The sequence below is a fragment of the Schistocerca americana genome, chromosome 5 (genome assembly GCF_021461395.2).
Source record: "Schistocerca americana isolate TAMUIC-IGC-003095 chromosome 5, iqSchAmer2.1, whole genome shotgun sequence".
NCBI classification, from domain to species: domain Eukaryota; kingdom Metazoa; phylum Arthropoda; class Insecta; order Orthoptera; family Acrididae; genus Schistocerca; species Schistocerca americana.
Genome location: NC_060123.1, coordinates 368857195 through 368879712, shown reverse-complemented (window position 1 = coordinate 368879712; position 22518 = coordinate 368857195). Strand labels below are relative to the sequence as shown.

Sequence of the window (22518 nt, the reverse complement as noted above, 5' to 3'; positions counted from 1 at the left end):
TTATGCTATTTTAGTCATTGAAGGCATCAAGCTTTCCTCTCTTGACAGCCAAATTGGTTTATTCAGCATCTATCTATCTATAGCCATACACTTCGTTTTACATCTATTATGCAGTAATCTCTATTTCCTTAGAGGTTTCTTGACAGTGACTATATACATAACCTGGAGGTTCCCTCCCTTTATGAACTCTTCTACTTGGTACACATCTGTCAAGTGCATGGTCAACTATTCTTTTAAACATGAGTCAGAGTTCCTTTGATACTCTTTCCCTATGCTGAAAGTTTCAAGTTCCTCATTGATTAATTGTTGGATGACTAAGTGCCTCCACCAATGATCACGGTATGATTGGGGAACTCTTCTGGTTATATCAGGAGACAAGTCTGATGGCCAGTAGAAGGCTCCAGTTAACATTTTGTACCCATGCCTCATACTGAGTCTTGCTCAAACAATCCCACATGAAGCTTCAATTTCAACCTCAGTGAATTTGAATTTCTTGTATACTGCAACAAATACATCATCTACATTTCCCATTTGCCTATCCTTTCAATACGCACTGAAATTTTCCTCCAAAATCTTGTTATCAATTTCAGTTTCATCCAGCTTTCTGTACTTAGTATTATGTGAGCTTCACTGCTTTTCATTAGAATTTTGGATTTTAATACTATCACCTGCAGGAGCCATTTCTTTCAGTCTTTCACTGACACGTCTGGATTTCCTACTGTTGTCGTTATCTGGATTGGATAGAGAATTGTCTAATCAAAAAACCCTTATGTGCACCCCACACAGTCAGCTACCTGAGTAGCAGCCTCTGATGTGTAGTGCACACCTGACATATTTAGGGCAGCCCTACAGTTCTCAGTCCCATGGTGCAAATTCAGAAAGTTGCAGCCTAGCTTTCACAGAACCTTTAAAGTCTCTGGTTCAATCCTTCCAATCAACTTGGAACCCAAGGCGTATGATCAATTCTGGGTAAATGCTACAAACTGTGAGCTTCATTGAAACTCCATGTGCAAGGTTCGTCTTCGCAACCTTCTCTGCCAGTCACTGGAATGAACCAAGAAGGACCTCGGAGGCAAGATCAGTGGCATCATTTGTTCCAATGTGCACCACAATCTGCAGTTGGATGCATGCTGTTCAATCAGTGTCTGCTGGAATAACCTCTTAAACATCCTGAATGAGGCCCACAGGCACACAAATTGAGTGCACCTGATGTTTTTTTCCTGTCTCTTGCTGCCACTTCTCTAAGGGGTATTATCATTCACTGTACATTTGCAGTGCTGACAATTAATAGACCCTAGCCTTTTGTGCTTGCCTCCTACTGACATGGACAAAACAGATTTCCCCAAAACAAGTGAAGTGAGTCCCACTGGCACAGTTTCAGTGAAAGATAGCACCTCAAGCTTGTTGATTTGGGTGATTGGTACAATACTCTGAGTCCTCCCTGGTCCCCATCCACCTTGTACAGGATGCCTAGATGTACCATTAACATGCCACTCGCAGTCAAGTGGATTAGTAATGACAAATCCTCTACTTTCTACAGAGGAGACAAGATCCACTGCAGGGCATAGCACTTGAGGTACTTCTGGTATAGGTATCACAGGTACACGACTCTCAGAAACTCTTCCAATACATTGATTTGCAGCAGCTGCCAATTGTTTGAAGTAGTCAGTGACTTCAAGTTGCTTACTGAATCCCATGCTTGAGAACAGCATTCGCACTAGGGCTGCATTTTGGCTGGTGCAATGTATCACAAGGCAGTGAACAAACAACTTTAAATTAAGCCTACTAATTATCTCTTAATCTGTTAAGCTAGAAAGTTGCTAATTCCCTATAAGAACTGAAGCCTACACATCAGATTATTCAATTCCGTTTCACATCCAACAGTTCAAAATATTTGCAGATTGTCCAAAAATGGGTAGACCAGCCAGAGAATTGGAGGCTCCAGGCAAAGACCTCCAACTACTGCCTCTTGTCTGTTTACATAGAAACCCCTTCCAGCACCTCAATGGCATGCACTTAGTCCTATGATTCAGATATATCTCTTCTGTGGCCCTAAAGAAAATGCTGACCCCACCATTCTCAGAGGCATATTCCATTCAATTCTCAAAGACTGTTAAGATTCATCATCAATCTACACAGATGGATCAAAAGTTAACAACAGAGTTGGTTGTGCTTTAGCATATGTGGGTTATGAGAAGTGTTCTTTGCTGAGTGCATGCAGTGAGTATGTTGCAGAGTTGTTCACCATATTGCAGACTCTACAATACATGAAAACTCTTGAAAGAGACTTCCTGTTTTATAATGACTTGATGAGATACTTACAAGGCATATCTCAGTGCTACCCCGGAAACATTTTCATTGCTAACATCCAACACCTAGCAGGTGACCCCAGCAACTCTGGAACCACCATAACATTCATCTGGACACTAAGCCACATGGGTTCTCTGGAAATTGACCTCACCAATAAATTAGCTAAAGAAGTAACGACAGAAGACAATCTTGCACATGGAGTACTGGACACAAGACCTACAATTGCAACTGTGACATCAAATCTTGAAAATCTGGCATGTGGAATCATAGGCTTCCACAACCCTCAAAAAGTTAAGAGAAATCGAGGGTACAATCGAGGTATAACCTATCACTGACAAAATCACTTGTCTACCTCACTACCACGCATATCTGTGGATGATGGGTTAAGAGCAGATATTATAACAAAATTTAATGCACCTTAACATTTGATGTCAGAAGCAAATATGGGCAAAGCACATCTCCCTGTGTCATGTTGTCCAAGTGACCTCAAGATACGTCCCCCTCTGGACTGTCAGGCATTTTTAAATTTTTATATACACCTTTTATTTATGTGCAGTGTCCCTACTTTCTTAATTTTCTCACTCCTATTTTAGTCGTTCTGACTGTGATGACTATTCTGGATGCATCTTTCAGTGACCAGCTGTAGTTTCTAGCGACTTGGGTTTTATTTTACTTTTAACAATGAGCCTTAAGCTAATGTCATGCAAGTCTTCAATAATAATAATATAATAATAATAATAATAATAATAATAATAATACTTATGCTATACCAATATTGACCTACTCATTTGGAGTAGTGAAATGGAGTAACACAGACCTAGATGCACTCAATACACTTACACGATCACAATGCCACAAATATAGAATACATCACATACATTCAGCAACAGAAAGATTCACATTAAGCAGAAAGGAAGGAGGAATGGGATTCATCGACATAAAAAACCTACATTATGGACAGGTAGACAATTTAAGAAAATTCTTTCTAGAACGAGCAGAAACTAGCAAAATACACAAAGCAATCCCTCATATAAATACATCGGCTACACCACTGCAATTTCATAACCACTTCTACAACCCTTTAGATCACGTAACATCAACAGATACAAAGAAAGTAAATTGGAAAAAGAAAACACTACTGGCAAGCACCCGTATCATCTAACACAGCCACACATCGATCAAGACGCATCCAACACATGGCTAAGAAAAGGCAATATATACAGTGAGATGGAAGGATTCATGATTGCAATACAGGATCAAACAATAAACACCAGATATTACAGCAAGCATATTATTAAAGATCCCAATACCACAACAGATAAATGCAGACTTTGCAAACAACAAATAGAAACAGTAGATCACATCACAAGTGGATGTACAATACTGGCAAATACAGAATACCCCAGAAGACATGACAATGTAGCAAAAATAATACATCAACAACTTGCCATACAACATAAACTAATAAAACAACATGTTCCCACATACAAGTATGCACCACAAAATGTACTGGAGAATGATGAATACAAATTATACTGGAACAGAACCATTACAACAGATAAAACACCACCACATAACAAACCTGACATCATACTCACCAATAAAAAGAAGAAATTAACACAACTAATCGAAATATCCATACCCAATACAACAAATATACAAAAGAAAAGAGGAGAAAAAATTGAAAAATACATCCAACTGGCTGAGGAAGTCAAGGACATCAGAATAAAGTTGACATTATACCAATTATACTATCAACTACAGGAGTCATACCACACAATATCCACCAGTACATCAATACAATACAGCTACATCCAAACTTATATATACAATTACAGAAATCCGTAATTATTGATACATGTTCAATTACCCGAAAGTTCCTAAATGCAATATAACATATACCGTACAGTTAAAAGGAAGTGACGCTTGATCGAGGTCCATGTCACGTCCCATTTTTAACCAGACTTAATGTCTGAGAAAGTAAAGAAATAATAATAATAATAATAATAATAATAATAATAGGGTCACAGACTCTGCTGCTGACCGTTCCCCTTTTCTTGTTTCACATAACTTTATCTAAATTTCTAGTGAAATAAGGCACTGATAACAAAGATGTTCAGGCCCTTTAAACCCATCATCATTGTCATAATCATCATCCACAAAAACAGCACTTTCCCATCACTCAATCCTATCAGTGGCTGTAGAGTAAATTTTATAATTAAATTTGACAAGTGTTGGAATGGTTTGCTTCTCATGGCTTCTCAGTAAAAAGGTAACAGGGCACAGAAATCTACCCCTCTTATTGTGTAATTTGTCAAAATCAAACAGACTGTTTCCACCTTTCTCCATCAGCCTAATAAAAGCACCAGAAGTGACTTTCTAGGCTTTATCATTGAAGCTATTGCAATGGTATATTGATAATTTTTACTTTTTAGAACATCCAACTGCAACTTAATGAAACACATTTTCCTGCCATTCTCTTGCTTTATTCTCTGCAAGGCATCTTCAGTGGCCTGTAAATTGAACATATTTTTACTATTTACTTCACATTTTGGGGAATGTAACTATAGGATATAAACAGCACTGGTCGTTGCTTTTTGCTAAGATGTAGTAATATTTTAAATTCTACTTACAAGGTTGTGTGAGCAATTTTTACATACTATGTTCGTTCCATTTTTGATGCTGTTCCTCTTCTTATAATTGTTACCTGGGATTTTTCCACATTTCACAGCACTAGGAACTGAATACTTGTTTTGATGAAATGTTTTAATGTTTTGGTTTGTGTTGCTGACTGTCGGATGTTTTTGCCAAAGATCGAATGTTATTGCCAACTTTAGAGTGTAATGTTTGAAGTATCTGTGACATGTTTCTTTGATTAAGTGTAATAGGGAGCCTGTACTGATGTGTGTTTGCTCATTTATCATATGTTTGTTTTCAGCAATGATTTTATGACTGTGAAAGTTTTCTTGCATTTGTATAAGGTATATTCCATAGTTGTTTATTCTCATTATTTTCATTTCTTGTTCCATGTGTGGTGGTTATGATGTTTTAAACGTTCTGAAAATATGGAGTGGTTTGTTTTGTACTTCAGACACCCAATTTTCTTTTTCTAATTTTTTTAACTGTGTTTTTAATTTTTTAAATTCCTAGATGTGATGCCTGTGTATACTGCATCACATCTTTGACATTCAAGTTTATATATTCTTGATCCCTGGAATTTATCCCTCTTGGTTGTTGGATGGCTTAGGTGCAATTGGAGGGTTTGCCCACTCTTGTATGCTATTTGGAAGTCCTGTCTCTTTAGTATGCTTGCAACTCTGTGTATTAATTTGTGTGTGTAAGTCGCAATGTATCATCTGCTTCTTTTCTGTATGATGTTGTCACTGTGTGTGTTTGTAAGTTTTTAGCTTGTGAGTTATCTTGTATTCTGGAAGTGCTGTGTTTGTTTTGCATTTGTTTTTATTTTTTGATTGAATCTGTGTACTACATGTGTGTCATATGCAATGTTCCTAGCTATTTGTACTCATTTCTTTTTCATGGTTTCTCTTGATGAGTGGAATCCTGTTTAATGTGTCTTTGTGGTGCAAGCTTTTGGTTGTGGGGATGATTTGATGTGGAATGTATGTATCATTGTGGCTGTGGCTGCCAGTTTTCTAATATGTTAAATGTATGTTTGCTCTTTTTTTTTATTATGTCAAGAGAATTTGATTTCTTTCCCTTTTCTTCAAGTGTGAATTTTATGTTTTGATGTGCTTTGTTGATTTCAGATTGCAGTTCATCTATTTTTCCATTGGGCTCATCTATCAGACATATAGAGTCATCCACATATCTGTACCAATATATGATTTTAAAACTTTCATTAGTGGTTATCTTTTCAAATATCTGATTTTCTAGATGACTGATGAAAATACCTTCAACATCTAATTATACTACTGTCTCTCTATCTAATTTACTGAACATGTAAATCTTTTTATTTGTTCTAGTTACCACTAGTGAAAAAATGTGATGCCTTTAACATGGTCATTTTACTGACAAATGATGCAACATGTAGTTCATTTTTGTAGAAGTGTATGACAACAAATTCAGATCAAATAAAACACACATCACAGAAAAATGTGCCCAAACCACCCCGTCAGTACAATCAGTACACAGTATAGCCTTCTCTGGCAACAATAAAGGTGTGTATTCTCTTGTGCAAGTGATCATAAAGGTGCCAAATGATATTATGTGGTAGTGTGTCCCAATCTTATGTTGCAACCTTCTTGCAGGCTGTGGAGAATAAGTAAGTTCCCACTTTGGCATGTTCATGTATGTTCAGCTGACATGAGGTTTGGTAATTTTGGTGGCCAGGACACTATTGTTTACAAAAAAGAGCATGTTATGTTGCAGCAACCATATGTGGCCATGCATTGTTCTATTGGAAAAGCACATCACCTCTCTGTTGAAGAAATGGCAGTAGCACAGGGACAAAAACCTCTGCAGCGTAGTGAGCACTGGTTACTTAACACTGCCGAAACACCAAATATGACAAGAAGTTGTAACTGATGCCTGCCACACCATGAAGCCTGGGGCAGGACCTGTGTGTCATGGGTAAAAGGGCTTTGGAATAGACGGCTCACCAGGTCTATGCCACACACATATATGTCCATCATACACATACAGGCAGAACCTACTCTCATCACTGAGGACAACAGAGCACCATTCCACTTTCCAATCAGCTCGCACAACACCAGAGTAGCTGTGCTTGGCAGTTTAGTGGTGTCGGTGGTAGCCCAGAGAGAGGCTTGATCATCGTCCTGCTGCAAGCAAATGGTTCCCAATGGTCCTGTATGATGATCAGTCTGCAACCACTGTTGACACAATGTGTTGATCTTGATATGTGTCTGTGCCATGTGGACATTCTGAACCTGGTCTACAGGCCACTGCTAAAAGCCCCAACAGACTGCTGGAATGCTGTGCCCTACATTGGCAGTAACCTCAATACAGCCATCCAGCATCCCACAGTCCCACAAAATGAGGCAGTTCAAATGGCAGAAGTTGTTCAACAGAAGTACGCACTCTTCAGTGGAGCATGATTGTATCCTAGAATGAATGTTGCAAACACTATTCACCTGTAAACTTGGCACAATTGCTGCCTGCAGATTCAAAACAGAGGACACACAGGCTGAGCACCAGCAGATTACCAACGACTATGACAAACAAATCACTAACACTACACCCCTCTTCATTATCATATTTTAGATCCTGGTTCCATAGTACACAGTCCTTGAGGATATCCCATTTTTTCCCCCAATATTGTGTTTTGGTAACCACTGATGCTTAAACTGCCTCATGATCACTGATACCAATTTCATTGTGGACATCAGAAAGATCTTTATGTTGCACAAGAAATATGAGGGTCATATGAGATTTTACATGTCGGACGCCTTTATTTGAAACACGAAAGTGTCTTCAGATGATTCACTTATCTGCATAGTCTAACTATGGTCTTATAATGTGATGCATCTATTTCTCTTTGATTTTGTGATCTTCCTTGCATGTAACACCATCTCAGTGCCTTCTCTGGGGAGTATAGTTCCATTTATTATGTCATATAATTTATAGGCAGTTTAATTTTTCCATGTTCTGTTCTGGAGACTTATTATGGTTTTGAATTTACCAGCTAAGAACTGAGAGCAGTTCTTGTTCTTAAATTTGCTTGTAGTCCTGGCTTACTCAACTGCATCATTCCTTAAGTTTTCTTTCCATTCTTGTCAAAACCAAGATATTTGTAGGTCTGTCCCTGTTCAGGATTTCTAATTACCTCTTTATGCAAGTGAAAGTGTTGCTTACACAAGCTTCCCTCTAACTATGTTTTTACATGTTTATTAGTGCCACGTCACAGGAAAATGTCATCAATGCAGCTCTTGATACAGAATAGCATGTAATTCATGATATTGATTGTCAAATAGTTAAAAATCATCTCCCCCTGCGGGTTCGGGAGTAAGAATAGGCCCGCGGTATTCCTGCCTGTCATAAGAGGCGACTAAAAGGAGTCTCAACTGTTTCGGCCTTTGTGATGGTCCCCTACGGGGTTTGACCACTACCTTTCCAAATTTTCCGTTAGTGCGTACCATTTGGGGAAGGACGCCTTACATGGTGCATCTTAAATCCATCTTGCCCTAAGATCTGGCACACCCGATATTGTCATGGAGTTGGACTTACATCGAGCTTCCGGCTACATCCCCTGCAGTGTGTTCCGGGTACCATACATTCCCTCCATTGTCCACTTCCACCTTTGCCCTCGTGATGTACATGGATATTTCGACACCCGACATCCAGCACAGTAGCCAGTCCATTGTGGTGGGGTCGTCATGTACCCTCTTGGTGGTAGCCCCCAGACTACACAGGGATCGCACTGTTGATGCCTGAGCTGCTGTCTCCCCACGCATGCCGAGGAGTAGATGCCTATCCCTCTGGGGCATCAGGACTCCCGGCAAAGGCCGTCCTGCCAGGTGGTCTTTGCTGCAGCTGGGTGGCGCCCATGGGGAGAGCCCCTGGTCAGAGGGGTGGCATCAGTGCAATGAAGCGTGGTACATCCTCTCTTGCTGGTGGGCCTCCACCAGCAGTCTCTAAGTGATCGAGGTCTAACCTCAACGGCAAGAAATATGATCTGAGATCATTTTCCTCCCTGGTCACTCCATGGGAGGAACGCATGGCTAAAGACAGCAGTGGAGATTATTCACCCCGGTACCTTGTCTGTACGTGGGTTGTTGGAGAATCTTTTATGCCAACCGAGCCTCAGTTTTTTGTGGAACATTTAGAGGACAAGTTCGGGGAGGTGGAGGGCTTGTCCAAAATGCACTCTGGGTCAGTACTCATCAAAACAGCATCCTCTGCCCAGTCATGGAGGTCGCTCACTTGTGACAAGTTGGGGGATGTTTCAGTTAGCATCATGCCCCATTAGAGTCTCAACATGGTCCAGGGTATTATCTTCCACAGGGATCTTCTTCTGCAGTCCGACGATGAACTACACGCCAACCTAGAGCGACGAGGTGTTCATTTCATCCGGCGCATCCATCAGGGGTCCGAGGGATAATCAGGTAGCCACCGGTGCCTTCATCTTGGCCTTCAAGGGTCATGTCCTACCCGAAAAGGTTAAGGTGATGGTTTACTGTTGTGATGTGAAGCCATATATCCCTCCTCCGATGCGGTGTTTTAAATGCTGGAAGTTTGGGCACATGTCCTCTCGCTGTACTTCCGGCATCACGTGTTGAGATTGAGGATGTCCTTTGCATCCCAATACGCCATGTGCCCCGCCTCCTATCTGTCTTAATTGCGGAGAACACCATCCCCCTTGCTCGCCGGACTGTAGGATATTCCAGAAAGAAAGGAAGATAATGGAATAAAAGACCCTGGACCGCCTGACCTGCCCCGAGGCTAGGCAGAAATATGAGCGGCTACATCCTGTGCCACTGCCATCAACTTATGCCGCTGCTGCAACACCGGTACGATCCTCTCCCATGTTGTCAAGTACTGTTGCCTCTCAGCTATGTCAGAATCTACCGGCCCCCTTGGTTGTGGGGGGGCACTTCACTCTCTGTTGTTCCTGCTTCAGGAACAACTCCACCCCAACCATCGGGGACATTAGTTCCCCCTTCCCAGCCAGAGAAGCGTGAGTCTTCTTTGGCTACTCTTGCCAGGAAAGGGTCCCTTGGGGCCCTCCCATCCCAGGCTTTGCCCAGTGCCAAAGCGGACACCCGCAAATTTCTGAAGCAACCATCAGTCACTCTTCGTAGGGCCTCCTCGGTCATTGTCCGTCCCTGAGACTGACCCAGTGAGGCCCTCCCAGCCAGACCCACCACAGGCACAGTGCAGAAAGCAGTCAAAGAAAAAGGCTCCCAAGCATCCTGACATTTTGGTGGCACCTGTCGCACCGCAACCTTCCAACTCTGCATCTGAGGATGAGGTGGAGATTTTGGCATCCGCTGAGGACCTGGATCTCGCCAGTCCCTCAGACTCTCTGGATAGCTGTTCCACAGGTAGTGACTTGGTAGCAGCAGGGGCCCAGGAGGTCTAATCTGCCTCCCTAGTCTCTTCACGCCTTTCTCAGCCATCGACAATATCATCCTCCAGTGGAACTGCAGCGGTTTCTTCCACCATCTAGCTGAGCTCCGACAACTTATCAGACTTCACCCTTTCTTCTGCATTGCTCTTCAGGAAACTTGGTTTCCAGCAATGTGAACCCCCGCCCTCCGTGGCTATCGGAGTTATTATAAGAACCAGGCAGCTTATGAAAGGGTGTCTGGTGGCGTCTGCATCTACGTCCTTCACTCTCTTCACAGCGAGTCTGTCTACCTTTAGAGGCTGTCGCTGTTCGGGTGTGGACACCACAGGCTGTTACCGTCTGCAGTCTTTACCTTCCACTGGATGGTGATGTTGCACAGCATGTCCTGGCTGCACTGATAGCCCAATTGCCGCCACCTTTATTGTTACTGGGCGACTTCAATGCTCATAACCCTCTGTGGGGTGGGTCAGTGGCAACAGGTTGAGGCGACAACATTGAGCATTTATTGGCACAGCTCGATCTTTCGATTTTAAATGATGTTGCCTGCACACGCTTCAGTGTGGCACATGACACGTACTCTGCCGTCGACCTTTCGATCTGCAGCCCTAGCCTCTTACCGTCTGTCCAATGGAGAGTGCATGACGACCTGTGTGGCAGTGACCACTTTCCGATTTTTCTGTCACTGCCACAGCGTCAGTCTTCTGGGTGCTCTTGCAAGTGGGCTATGAATAAGGCTGACTGGGACTTGCTCTCCTCCACTGCCGCTATTGAGCCTCTCTCTAATGACGGCATTGATGCGGTGGTTCACTCGGTCACCACCGGCATTGTTACCGCCGCAGAATCTGCCATTCCCCATTCTTCTGGGTCCCATCAGCGGAGGACTGTGCCTTGGTGGTCGCCTGAGATCGCTGAAGTGGTTAAAGATTGCCGGCGGGCACTCCAGCGTCACAAGCGACATCCCTCCATAGAACACCTTATCGCCTTCAAACGGCTGCGTGCGCAAGCCCGCCGCCTTACCCGCCAACGCAAGCTGGAGTGCTGGGAGCAGTATGTGTCCACCATGTGTCCACCATAGGCCTCCATGTCACTCCATCGCAGGTCTGGGCCAAGATTCAACGCCTCTATGGCTATCGGACCCCTGTCAGCGTCCCTGCGCTCTCACTGAATGGAGCAGTTTGCACTGACTCCGACGTCATTGCCAACGGCTTGGCAGAGCATTTTGCTCTGAGTTCTGCTTCTGTGAACTACCCACTGGCCTTCCACTCCATTAAAGAGTGGATGCAACATCGTAGCCTTTCATTTCTCACCCACCATCCTGAATCCTACAATGTTCCATTCAGTGAGTGGGAATTTCACAGTGCCCTAGCAGCTTGCCCTGATACTGCTCCTGGGCCAGATCGCATCCACTGTCAGATGCATAAACACCTTTCAGTGGACTGCCAGCGACAGCTCCTTGACCTTTACAACCATCTCTGGGTTGACGGTGAGTTTCCATTGCAATGGCCGGAAAGCATTTTTATCCCCATTTTGAAACCTGACAAGAATCCTTTGGAGGTGGACAACTACCGCCCCATTAGCCTCACCAACTTTCTTTGCAAGTTGCTCAAATGGATGGTGAGCCGGCGATTGAGTTAGATACTCGAGTCAAGGGGCCTCTTGGCTCCATCTCAGGGTGGGTTCCGTAAAGGCCGCTCTGCCATTGACAATCTGGTGAGCCTGGAGTCAGCCATCCGTATGGCCTTTGCCCACCATCAGCACCTGGTCGCTGTCTTTTTCGACATGCGGAAGGTGTACGATACTATGTGGCGTCATCACATCCTCTCTACACTTCATGATTGGGGTCTTCGGGGTCTGCTGCCGTTTTTCATTCACAATTTTCTTGCTCATCGTACCTTCCATGTGCAAGTCATGGCCTCTCATAGTTCCTCCCAAGTTCAGGAGAACGGGGTGCCACAGGGATCTGTTTTAAGTGTGTGCCTGTTTTAAGTGTGTGCCTGTTTTAAGTGTGTGCCTGTTTTATGTGTGTGCCTGTTTTAAGTGTGTGCCTGTTTTATGTGTGTGCCTGTTTTATGTGTGTGCCTGTTTTATGTGTGTGCCTGTTTTATGTGTGTGCCTGTTTTATGTGTGTGCCTGTTTTATGTGTGTGCCTGTTTTATGTGTGTGCCTGTTTTATGTGTGTGCCTGTTTTATGTGTGTGCCTGTTTTATGTGTGTGCCTGTTTTTAATAGCAATTAACGGGCTCACTGTGGCGGTGGGAACGTCTGTCTCAGCATCCTTGTATGCTGACGACTTCTGCCTTTATTATAGCTCTAATGGCATTGCTGCTGCTGAACGTCAGCTGCAGGGCGCTATCCGCAAGGCGCAGTCTTGGGCTGTTGTGCATGGTTTTCAGTTTATGGCTGCCAAGATCTGCGTTATGCATTTCTGCCGGTGACGCACTGTTCATCCGGAGCCATGGCTTTACCTTGATGGCGAACTTCTTGCTGTGGTGGAGTCACATAGGTTTTTGGGTGTGGTTTTTGATGCCCGGTTGACTTGGCTGCCTCATATTCAGCAGCTTAAACAGATGTGTTGGCGGCATCTAAATGCTCTGCAATGCTTGAGCCACACCTGCTGGGGCACCGACCGATCTACCCTCTTACGCCTCTACCAGGCATTAATCCAGTCTCGTCTGGATTATGGGAGCCTGGCTTATGGCTCAGCATCCTCATCTGCATTGTGGGTGCTGGACCCAATCCTACACACCAGAATACGACTTGCCACTGGTGCCTTTTGGACAATCCCTGTGGACAGCATACTTGTGGAGGCAGGTGTCCCTCCACAGTGATTAAGGCACCAACATTTGCTGGCCGCTTATGCTGCCCATGTTTGTAGCTTCCCCGGGCATCCAAATTATCGTCTCCCATTCCCGCAGTCAGTCTTCCAACTCCCAGAACGTCGGCCCCGATCAGGTTGTACGATTGTGGTCCACATCCGAGAGCTTCTCTTCGGGCTTGGGGTTTTCCCTGTTCCACCTCCTTTCCGGGCCCCTCTGCGTACACACCCGTAGTGTGTTTCTCGCCCTTGCCTTCGGCTCGGCTTGGCACAGAGCCCGAAGGACTCGGTCCCTCCGGCAGCCTTCCGCCGCCACTTTTATTCCATCCTTGCCACGTATCAGGGCTCTGGCATTGTTTACACTGATGGTTCAATGGTTGCTGGTCGTGTTGGTTATGCTCTAACTCTAGGGGACCATTTACAAACGATTCTTGCTGGCTGGCTGCAGCATTTTCACTGCTGAGCTGGTCCCAATCTTTCGTGCCCTTGAGTATATCCGATCCTGCTCAGGTGAGTCCTTCGTTATCTGTAGCGACTCCCTGAGCAGTTTACTAGCTATCAACCAGTGTTTCCCTGATGGCTGTCCAGGAGTCCCTGCATATTCTTGCCCATTGCGGCCAATCTGTGGTCTTAATGTGGACCCCAGGCCATGTTGGGGTACCCGGCAATGAAAATGTTGACCGACTGGCGAAAGAGGCTACCAGTAAACCATCTCTGGACGTTGGCCCCCCGGAGACTGATTTGCGAGCAGCCTTACGCCACAAAGTTTTTGCGCTATGGGATGCTGAATGGCGCGGTCTGACCACCCCTAACAAACTCCGTGCCGTCAAGGAGACGACTGCTGTGTGGCACACCTCCTTGCAAGTCTCTTGCAAGGAGTCTGTCGTCCTCTGCCGACTGCGCATTGGGCACACACAGATGACGCACGGCCATTTGTTGCACCGTGAGGACCCCACTCTCTGTCGCTGCGGCTCAGCAGTGACAGTGGTCCACATTTTGTTGGACTGTCCACTTTTAGCTGTGCTCAGGCAGATGTTAGTGCTGCCTGATACACTCCCTGCCCTTTTAACTGATGACTCTGCTTCGGCAGGTTTAGTTTTGCGTTTTATTTGGGCAGGGGGCTTTTATCATTTGCTCTAAGTGTTTCTCTTTATTTAGTGTTGATTCTGGCCTTTGCCCTACGGTTTTAGACTGAGTTTTTAATATATTCCTCGGTGGTTGGCTTTTCCTTTTTTTCTCTCTATGCTCGGCCAAACACCGTCACACTGTGTAATTTTAATTCGTTGTGTCTGTGTCTTTCTTGTCCTGTGTCGTCTGCTGTCTTTTCTGTTGTTCGTTTTTTATTCTCTGTGAGTGTTTTTAGTTTTTGTAAAAAGGGACCGATGACTGTAGCAGTCTGGCCCCTTTAATCCCACAAACCAACCAACCAAAAATGATCAATGCAAAAGTCTGCAGAGGGATGCCCACCACATGCAAAACAGGTGTAGACAGAGGCTTGAAGACCTTGAACATGACCTCCTTCCCCATCTCCCTGCCCAAAACCATTTGTTCCTTCCATTCTGTTTCACTGAAGAACCAACCGGAGGGAAATTATGTTCAGTATCTTTCTTGTGACACTTGCAAACTATGTTTTTGTTCATTTTCATCTATCTCTGAGGTTTTAAACACTGTGTTTTAGTAATTTCTGTTTTGTAATTATTTACTGAATTAGACCCGAGCTTCATTCTTCTATCTTCTATGTTAAATTACAAAGCTGTCCCTGAAGATTAATCACTAAAGATCTCCAAGAAGACTGTTTGATATTACATAGCATGGTGTAGCAGTATCTTTTCTGGCATGGTATAGGAATTTTGCAATCCTACACAAAGTAATCTTATCCTCCCACACATCATTATTATATTTCTGTTATTTGCAAAAGTTTTGAAAGTTTCAAGACGCATGAGATATAAAACAAAACAAAAAAACAAACAAAAAAAAACCTCTTTACTTATCTACATCATGTCATTGTTGTTGGCTCCAAGTCTTGCATCTAGAGTACGTTCTTGAGGCTGTAATTTTTATAACGTTGTGAGTTTTTGTTGAACTGAATAACTGATGAAGATTTGCCTGTTGCTATAAATATCTTATTATTTTATGCCATTCTTTTATATCACACCAACTTTACAGTTACACTTCAGAACGTGAATTCACGTTATTGTTGACAGAAATAGAAAGATGCCTGCATTTTCATCAGCGACATTCCCACAACTACTAACATTCTGCGGTACTCACAATGTTCCAGAGAGTTTACAAAACAAAAGAGTTTACAAACTTTCTTGACAAAGGAAGAATCATCACCTAGTTTTATCATCATTTTTATAATGAGTCCAGAAATATTTAATACTTAGCATTAGATTGTGCAATTAATAATATGAATTTTAAATATGCCAGAAATCTCATAATTACAAATATTTTTAAAAGAAGAGTAATTTTAACTGTACATACAGAGCACTAACAAATTAATTTCTTTTTACATATTTTAGCCTGAAACATCACACATCGTATGCAAAATCACATGAGGTTCATTCAGTTAGACAGCTGATATAATATTCACCTATACAAGAACTGATACATACATGGTACCAGTTATTTCTATAAAAGAAAATATAATGTTAGAGGAGGGTGGTCCATTACAACAGCTTATTCTTACCTTTGTTCTATATCTCTAATTTTGCTGTCTATTAAAAGCAGATTGTCAGTAAAACCTTTGGTGATAATCATTTCATTCAGATCATTTTAAAGTGGTTGCTAAATATGGTGAATAATAGCAGTGTTCATTATTTCTAATAGAATATCAGAATGAAAATATTAAAAAGAAGGAATGTCCTTCACTTAATGATATGCTCCTGCATTATTATTAAAGACACATTTTTTGTATTCATGATTCCTTATTTTCTTTACAGCACACATACGAAATGCTGCTTATGGTGAAATTCACCGTTTAAAATTTGAAGATTCTGCAGACACTCGTATTTGTTTTGAAAAAGGAACTATCTACATAAGTGATGTGGCACTAAAAGTAAAGGAAGATTTTCATAAATCCACATTACTTGACATGGGTATGTCTAACATAATACCTATTTAAAATCTGTCTTTCAGTTCTCATTTTATACTTGCCATGTGGTGTGACAAAATTCACTTTATTCTGGACCAGTTCCTTATATTTAGAAGTTGGATTACTGATGTTTTTTCATTTGTTCCAGAATGCATTATGAATGCTCATGGATAACCTATGAAACCTACTTTGATCACAATACTGAATTTTTGCTTTGCACTCTTAGACTGACATTGTCTTATCATATACTGTAGTGATATTAAACAGTTATTTATTTTGTATATGGTGGAGCATAGAGTATTACTATACAGAGAATGTATTGTCACAGGCAGGTGATTAGAAATCCATCATTTTCATAACACTTTTATTCTATCCTGGACTTTCCATTGTTTGATATTATTATATATTATGTGACAAATGGAAAACAATGGTATTAATGAAAATAGGGCAAACTTAGAATGCAAATATCTGACATAATACAACTATTGGCAGAGAACCACTCCTTTAAAATTAAATATAATTTCTCATTCTAGTCAACACATACAGTGTCAGTGTCAGTAAGTCTTTTGCATTGCCTGAGATACAGTGTTAAAGTGAGCTACTGCATAATGGGTTGGCTATCCTAGATTGTCTCACTGCAAATGCAAGCTGGGCCATGCACATTTTTCCATTCGAAAAGAAAATTGTTGTATATTCTTTGGTTTGTCCAGAGTATATTACCCTTCCATATACACTGAGGGAAATTAAAACCCCTGCTGGGTTAATGGTGCAGATAGTTTTCTTTATATATTCCTGGTGATATTTACTGGATCCATTTGCACCCATTTATGGCATTTTCTAAGTCATTCATCAAAGAGCTCTGTAGCAGTTCACATTGTCATTATCTGAACTTTAATCAGGAGGATTTACATTTACATTTACATGATTACTCTGCAATTCACATTTAAGTGCTTGGCAGAGGGCTCATCGAACCACAATCATACTATCTCTCTACCATTCCACTCTCCCGAACAGCGCGCGGGAAAAACGAACACCTAAACCTTTCTGTTCGAGCTCTGATTTCTCTTATTTTATTTTCATGATCATTCCTACCTATGTAGATTGGGCTCAACAAAATGTTTTCGCATTCGGAAGAGAAAGTTGGTGACTGAAATTTCGTAAATAGATCTCACCGCGACGAAAAACGTCTTTGCTTTAATGACTTCCATCCCAACTCGCGTGTCATATCTGTCACACTCTCTTCCCTATTACATGATAATACAAAAAGAGCTGCCCTTTTTTTGGATCCTTTCTATGTCCACTGTCCATCCCACTTGGTAAGGATCCCACACCGCGCAGCAATATTCTAACAGAGGACGAATGAGTGTAGTGTAAGCAGTCTCTTTAGTGGACTTGTTGCATCTTCTAAGTGTCATGCAAATGAAACGCAACCTTTGGCTCGCCTTCCCCACAATATTATCTATGTGGTCTTTCCAACTGAAGTTGTTCGTAATTTTAACACCCAGGTACTTAGTTGAATTGACAGCCTTGAGAATTGTACTATTTATCGAGTAATCGAATTCCAACGGATTTCTTTTGGAACTCGTGTGGATCACCTCACACTTTTCATTATTTAGCGTCAACTGCCACCTGCCACACCATACAGCAATCTTTTCTAAATCGCTTTGCAACTGATACTGGTCTTCGGATGACCTTACTAGACGGTAAATTACAGCATCATCTGCGAACAACCTAAGAGAACTGCTCAGATTGTCACCCAGGTCATTTATATAGATCAGGAACAGAGAGGTCCCAGGACACTTTCCTGGTGAACACCTGATATCACTTCAGTTTCACTTGATGATTTGCCGTCTATTACTACGAACTGCGACCTTCCTGACAGGAAATCACGAATCCAGTCGCACAACTGAGATGATACCCCATAGGCCTGCAGCTTGATTAGAAGTCACTTGTGAGGAATGTTGTCAAAAGCTTTCCGGAAATCTAGAAATACTGAATCAACTTGAGATTCCCTGTCGATAGCAGCCATTACTTCGTGTGAATAAAGAGCTAGCTGCGTTGCACAAGAACGATGTTTTCTGAAACCATGCTGATTATGTATCAATAGATCATTTCCTTTGAGGTGATTCATAACGTTTGAATACAGTACAGTATATGCTCCAAAACCCTACTGCAAACCGATGTCAATGATATAGGTCTGTAGTTCGATGGATTACTCCTACTACCCTTCTTAAACACTGGTGCAACCTGTGCAATTTTCCAATCTGTAGGTACAGATCTATCAGTGAGTGAGCGGTTGTATATGATTTCTAAGTAGGGAGCTATTGTATCAGCGTAATCTGAAAGGAGCCTAATCGGTATACAATCTGGACCTGAAGACTTGCCCGTATCAAGTGATTTGAGTTGCTTCGCAACCCCTAAGGTATCTACTTCTAAGAAACCCATGCTAGCAGCTGTTCATGTTTCAAATTCTGGAATATTCCATTCATCTTCCCTGGTGAAGGAATTTCGAAAAACTGTGTTCAATAACTCCGCTTTAGCAGCACAGTCGTCGGTAACAGTACCATCGGCACTGCGCAGCGAAGGTATTGACCGCGTTTTGCCGCTTGTGTGCTTTATGTATGACCAGAATTACTTCAGATTTTCTACCAAATTTCGAGACAATGTTTCATTGTGGAACCTATTAAAGGCATCTCGCATTGAAGTCCGTGCCAGATTTCGCGCATCTGTAAATTTTAGCCAATCTTTGGGATTTCGCGTTCTTCTGAACTTTGCATGCTTTTTCCGTTGCCTCTGCAACAGCGTTCGGACCTGTTTTGTGTACCATGGGGATCAGTTCCATCTCTTACCAATTTATGAGGTATGAATCTCTCAATTGCTGTTGCTACTATATCTTTGAATTTGAGCCACATCTCGTCTACATTTGCATAGTCAGTTCGGAAGGAATGGAGATTGTCTCTTAGGAAGGCTTCTAGTGACACTTTATCCCCTTTTTTAAATAAAATTATTTTGCGTTTGTTTCTGGTGGATTTGGAAGAAATGGTATTGAGCCTAGCTACAACGACCTTGTGATTACTAATCCCTGTATCAGTCATGATGCTCTCTATTAGCTCTGGACTGTTTGTGGCTAAAAGGTCAAGTGTGTTTTTGCAACCATTTACAATTCGTGTGGGTTCTGCAATTTCCTCTAACAATCATGTAATAAACTTCTCTGGCTTCAGAGTTTGGATGGAGAGATAAGGCTTAGAGTTAGAAGTTGCTGGCTTGGTATAATTTCTAGCTAGTCTCTGATTGTATGCATCATTGTATCAGCTTGAGTTTTGAGCTTGCTGGCATGTCTGATGCTTGACCACACAGGAGTACAAGCTGCTGTGCTATACAATAATCTTTGTGCTGAGAGGCAGAGCATTGCAACTGTTGACCCCTGTGTGGTACCACACAGCTTTTGGAATTTTATCGCTGGTGTGGTCTTCAGCTATAGTATTTATCCCATGCCAAACAATCTCTTCCTTTCTCCCTGGTCACTCATGGTAGCCACATCTGGAGTGAAAAACAGGTTTTTTTAAAAAAAAAAAAAAAAAAAAAAAAATACCAATAACCTTATCACATCCTTTATTTGTAGACAATGTCCTATCCGCCTCATCCAAATAGATATCCTGTGACATCTGCTTCTCTAACTCCAATAAACCTGTTAATCAGCCACCACCCAGCAGTTCTCTGATCATTCTTGCCTCGAAAAGCTCAACTGCTTTCTTCACCGGGCTTAGAGCACCTCTTGTCAAGCTCTAAATGAGAAATGTCCTACCCATATCACTCAATGTTGTGTTCCACCATTCACTCACTCACTCACTCACTCACTCACTCACTCACTCACTCACTCACCTACTCACTCACTCACTCACTCACTCACCTACTCACTCACTCACTCACCTACTCACCCACCCACACTACTGAATATCTATATCCATCTCTGTTCCAATCTTGCTCCCAGTCCTGTGTGATCAGTTATTCCCTTGTGGTGGACCCATGTGCAAGAGCTGCCCCATACCCATGCCTACACACCACGTTCTCCTGCAGTCCTATTACTGGCATTTCCTACCATAGAAAAGGCAGGGGAATGTATGAAAGCAGCTATGTTATATATCAGCTATGCTGCAATTACTGCACAGCATTCTAAGTGGGCATGACAAGAAACCAACTGTGTACTTACATGACTGGCCACTGCCAAACTGTGGCATACAGTGAATTTGATGATTCAGTTGCCACGCATGCTGTGCAACACAACAAAAATGATTTCAACAGCTTCAGTGACAATGTTTTGCATAGTTTATAGACATTTCAGATTCTATAGTGATCTTCTAATCATAAGCAAGTAAGCCATAAATTCAACTCTCCTGTTTTCTATTGAAACTTACTGTAAGGAAGAAAACAAAACAGAACATACTTGTATATACAACTTTTGTGAAATTACTTGTAAGGAGAAAGAATATATATGGAAGAAACAATTAGTCTAATGATTTTAATGTCATGCTATAATAGGTAAAGCTGACTGCAAGACAAGAAACTGAGCCCCACATTTCCACAGCAGGGTATTGTTCTTTTTTGCAGTTGGCTTTAAATATCGCCTATGTCTGTCCAAGAGTTCATTAGAATACTGTGTACAATTTTTTTTAAATAAGTGGCTTAATATATTTGAATCATTTTTTCATCCCCTGTTGCAGAAATGAGAACATGGTTTGTATGTTTAATGACGCACAATGGCAGAGTGATTGCTACAGAAGCTGAAGCATACACCAAAGGAGGACACATCAGATTCTCAGGATGTTATGCATTCACTGAACTGCGGAAAGATTTTACCATAAGAGTTCAAGTTTACTGTTTGAAACTGAGAAAACAGATACCAGGATGTCAGTCAAAACCTCTCTCATTGGTAGTTCTTTGATTGCTTTTGTGTTTGAATGAATTAATATTCCTACTGTAAGAGTTTTATTTTGAAGTATTCATTTTGTATCAGATGCCAATGGCAGTTTTTGGGTGTCCAGTCTCATGTAAAAAAGCAAAGAATAGTTGGAGGAAGGCTAGTCCAGATTTGCATGAAAGAATAAAAACTTCCTCATTCACTCCAGCAGGAGAGCTTCATTTGAGAGTTCATGATGTTCACTGCTCTAAGCCTTGGCCACTACGTAAGGTGAGTGGTATTCTTTTCATAGAAAAAACTATAAGATCTGCATTTAGAGGTAAAATGGTTTGTGGTTTTAAGTGCTGTGGCTTTGTTCCTTTAATGCTCTGTTGATCAACACTTTTTATAAGTAACAGGATTTTTTTTCACATTCATATTTAATTTTCTCAACTTGTTGCATTTTAGGTACCTCCTTCGTCACCTCTAGTTGGCACAATTGATTTGGAGCTCAAAACATCACTCAAACTAACGGCTGAATATTCAGGATTTTTAAATTTGTCTGAAGAATTCTCATTGCCTGGATCATGGCAGAGATACTGGTTTTATTTGAAAGAACATATGTTATATTATTGGAATTATCCGTTAGATAAAGATATAAAGGTAAAAGTTCATTTGAAAGAAACGCAATAACGATAGAAGCTGAAGTAATGAGTTAAAATTCATGCCAAGTCCTAGCCTTTTAATTCTTTTCCTCACCTTCTGTTGTTATTGAACATTAAGCTGAGATTAAATATGTCTCCAAGAAAATGTAATTACATCAGATCAAAAGAAAAGAAAAGAAGAGACATCAGTTTATTATTTTTCCTTCTATTATTATAATTATGGATTGCAAACATGCAATAGGAAAACTGACTGACGAGTTGTAGAACACTTGTGTAAAAACTTAATTTGTCACCAAATTCAGTAAATTTTTTATAAACAATGCTGAATGAAAGGCAGCATGAGTGGTCAGGTTGGGCTTTTTTTCTCCACTCCCATGGGGGAGCATTACAGATAGGCAGAAAGGAATGAACTGGCAAATTTTTAAAACAGATACATAACAACCCATGAAAGCCTGCGTGTTAAGTCTAATAACAGGTACACTGGGAAGTACTATCTGCCATGTACTTCACAGTGGTTTTGTTTGCACAGCATAGATGTAGTATAGATTCAATTCAATTCACTTTATCATCATCCATTTTATCATATGCATGATATATAGGAATGACAAGAGACAGAAAGAGAATAATATTTTTAACAATTAAGGCAAATAACGTTTTCTTAATTACACTTTACATATTTTGTCTTCTTTTT

At 41.6% G+C, this 22518-nt stretch overlaps 1 protein-coding gene across 1 annotated transcript in view; it reads left to right on the top strand.

Annotated features, from left to right (window-relative positions):
* LOC124616388 (anillin-like) overlaps positions 1-22518 on the top strand; it is a 110351-nt gene that overhangs the window by 42474 nt on the left and 45359 nt on the right. The window contains exons 5-8 of the mRNA XM_047144694.1: positions 16114-16269; positions 20987-21195; positions 21280-21453; positions 21631-21825. Of these exons, the coding sequence (XP_047000650.1) occupies positions 16114-16269; positions 20987-21195; positions 21280-21453; positions 21631-21825 (734 nt within the window). The remainder of the gene's footprint in view (positions 1-16113; positions 16270-20986; positions 21196-21279; positions 21454-21630; positions 21826-22518) is intronic.